The sequence below is a fragment of the Lasioglossum baleicum genome, unplaced genomic scaffold, assembly GCF_051020765.1.
Source record: "Lasioglossum baleicum unplaced genomic scaffold, iyLasBale1 scaffold2127, whole genome shotgun sequence".
In the NCBI taxonomy this organism is placed as follows: Eukaryota; Metazoa; Arthropoda; class Insecta; order Hymenoptera; family Halictidae; genus Lasioglossum; species Lasioglossum baleicum.
In genome coordinates, this window is record NW_027471186.1 from 1 (window position 1) to 2,972 (window position 2,972).

General features: G+C 29.1%; 1 protein-coding gene across 1 annotated transcript; it reads right to left on the reverse strand.

The window, feature by feature from the left end:
• Positions 1-426: 426 nt before the first annotated feature.
• On the reverse strand, positions 427-2,685 carry LOC143221262 (uncharacterized). The gene is made up of 8 exons (XM_076446743.1): positions 2,398-2,685; positions 2,117-2,292; positions 1,917-2,029; positions 1,391-1,849; positions 1,259-1,319; positions 993-1,167; positions 764-932; positions 427-689 (listed from the first exon to the last, which is right to left on the reverse strand). The coding sequence occupies exons 1-8, from the start codon at positions 2,683-2,685 to the stop codon at positions 427-429; spliced, it is 1,704 nt and encodes a 567-aa protein (XP_076302858.1).
• Between the last annotated feature and the right edge of the window lie 287 nt (positions 2,686-2,972).

A 2,972-nucleotide genomic window follows, 5' to 3' on the forward strand; every position in this document is an offset into this window, starting at 1 on the left:
ACTCTATCTTAGAACTTATTCTATTCAAAAGTTTTTATCTTTTTTTTCTTTCTTTTTTTGTATTGTCAACATTTTTCAAAAATCAAATTTTACTATACAAATTAAATATTTAATTTGATAAATGTGTGTTAACTAAAAAATTTATTTTATAAAACCTTTAATATTCATCGTAAATATATAAATTTTACAGCACATTCACAAATTTAATACAAATTCGCTACAACTTTTATACAAAATATATTGCACAATATATAATGATGAAACAAAAGTTACGCAAATATCAAATAAATGCAAATCGAAATATTTTTGTTTTCCAATTTGTTTTAAAATCAAAGTACTAAAGCGGAACAGTTTTTGATTACAATATTATTTAAAGTAGTATGAAAAAATTATTAGATTCCTTTGACTAAAGAAATTCATACTCACTTAAAGATACATTCCATTTACTAAATAATCCGCATCATGAGCATATGGACCGTGTCGTCTTCCACGTCTTCGAACAACTCGTAATCGGCAAGCAATTAACGTAGCTGTAATAGCAGTTATTGTAAGTCCTAAAGCCAATGATATAACTGCTCCTCTTGGTCTTAGAACTTCGCTTTCATTTGCTTGTTTCAAATGTTCCGCAAGTATCGTATCTCTTCCGTGATCTCTATTATGATCTTTTATAACTATTACACTTTTATGCTCTAAAACAAATATATTTAAGTAAATTAATCACAATCAAGTTTTGTAATAAAAATAGCATTATTTAATGGCACACCTTTTGTCTGTTTTGTTTGAATATGATTGAATTTTGGAGTTTCATTTTTTAGTGTACTTTGTTTATTTTGACTAATTTCTTTCTCATGTACTATATGTTTATCCCCTTGCTGATTGATTTTTCCAGTGTCTTTACTACTTGGTGAAACATCTTTTTGTTCGTGTGATGTCTGAGGAAATAATATAATGCTATTATCATGATAAATTTTATAATGGTAGAATATACTTACATTACAAGGAGGTGTTGTTGTAATAACAACATTCTTTTCTATCTCAATTGCTTGTTTCTGTTGCATATTCGATATTGGAGATGGAGATGGATAAACCTGATTATTTTGCCATATACCCCTGTTTGAAGATGGAAAATGTGACGTGTATGGATGTTTTACATCTACATATGCACCACTAAACAATTCAAAATAATGCAAAATTAAATGCAATTACTTTAATATTTTTAACATTTAATATTTATTTAAATTGCAATTAAACATCTTACCCATCTGTTTCTTTTTCCCCTATTACACTTAATCCTTTATGATTAAAAAATCGTGATTGATCTTCTACAAATAGAACACTTTACTGTATTTCCATTTTATTCATGAAATACTTTACCAAATGTACTACTCACTTTCATAAGGATTTAAATTGCTTTGTTCGCGAAAAGAATTATAAGTATCCTTATTTTGATCATACATGGGTTGATAATCCCACTGATATCCTGGGACACCAAAACCTTTATGCATTTGAGGTACTTCCATTTGTTGGGGTGGATATAGAAATGGCTGTTGCGGAATCATTTGATGAGATAAATTAGGCAGTTCCCAAGGATTAACTTCTGGAACACGAGCATACAATGGACCAAGAGCTTTATGTTGATCAACCATTTGTTGATATTTCATAATATCTGCAGGCAATAGCGATTGTGGCCCTTGGATTACAGAAGGAAAAATTGTTGGTTTTTCTGTAGGACATACAAGGTCTGCTGCCTCATCAGATCCATCTGCACATTGTGGTATACCATCACATACATTATATACTGCTATACAATCTCCAGATGAGCGGCATTCGTATTGATTCCTACTACAAGCTAAAAAATATATTAATATTCTTTTGCTTTACAGAATAATAAATATGGAAGTTTAAGTTGTGTCTACCTTGCTTAATAGGCGAAGATGTTGTTAACGATAATTTTGGTGCCAAAGTTGCAATCAATTTCACAGGAGATTCTGTGAAAGAATATTCAACTGATGCCGGATCTGCCAATTTTCTGTATAATGTATACATAATAACAAAACATGAAATACAGATATTTTATTATTAAAGCAACGAGAACATCAAAACGACGATTGTCTACCTGAGAGATTTCAATTCATGTTCTTGCTGAGAAATCCTAATTTCCTTCTCTAATTGTGAATTGCTTTGTGTATTATAATTGGTACGCACTGCGCTACTATAGTTAGCATGATTGGTGAATTTACATTTAAAGTCATGCAATGGACCACATTGAAAAAGGTAGCAACTTCCAGGCTTCTATATAATATTTAATTTAATTTATTATTAATGGAACACGAGTGATTCAGAAATTAAAAATATCTTTTTTATCTATTTACTTATTTAGTATAAAATTACCTATACCTTTTCTTCAAAGATAAACACATCACAATTTTCTGTATCACAACAAAACTTTAAACATTCTTCCCTAGAATTAACATCGAATTCTTTTAAATATTTAGCACCCATATCCCGAGATTCCTGCGTTCGAATAATTTTATCTTCGTGAATTTTAAAGCTCTCGAGGCACATCTGATAATTATTTCTGAAGCCGGTTCGTTTTTCATTTTTCTGTATTAATGTTTCACCAGATACGCATAACAAGATCGTGAAAAAATTTAAAAACACTTGCAATGCTTTGTAAAACATCATCCTCTTGCCATTTACAAGCAAGAAAAACGCGCATGCTTTCAGTCTTTCGACTTTAATCAATAACTCTATATGTTATCTGATTATTCTAGTCAACTATTCGTGGATAACATTAATGTTTTATCTAAACACGTAAGAAAATATCACAATATGCCTAATGAATATTTAAAATAGAAAAAAATATAAATTATATAAATATTCTTTGATAAAATTTTTGAAACTAGTATCAAATTTACAAATTTATAAGGATGGAATTTGGTTTTCATTTAACTCATTAAAAAAACAAACTA

Coding starts and splice junctions, on each gene's coding strand:
- LOC143221262 (XM_076446743.1), bottom strand. CDS start 2,685: ATGATGTTTTACAAAGCATTGCAAGTGTTTTTAAATTTTTTCACGATC. Junction 2,030..2,116: donor CATGAATTGAAATCTCTCAG/GTAGACAATCGT, acceptor TACATTATACAG/AAAATTGGCAGATCCGGCAT. Junction 1,320..1,390: donor CAATTTAAATCCTTATGAAA/GTGAGTAGTACA, acceptor TATTTGTAGAAG/ATCAATCACGATTTTTTAAT.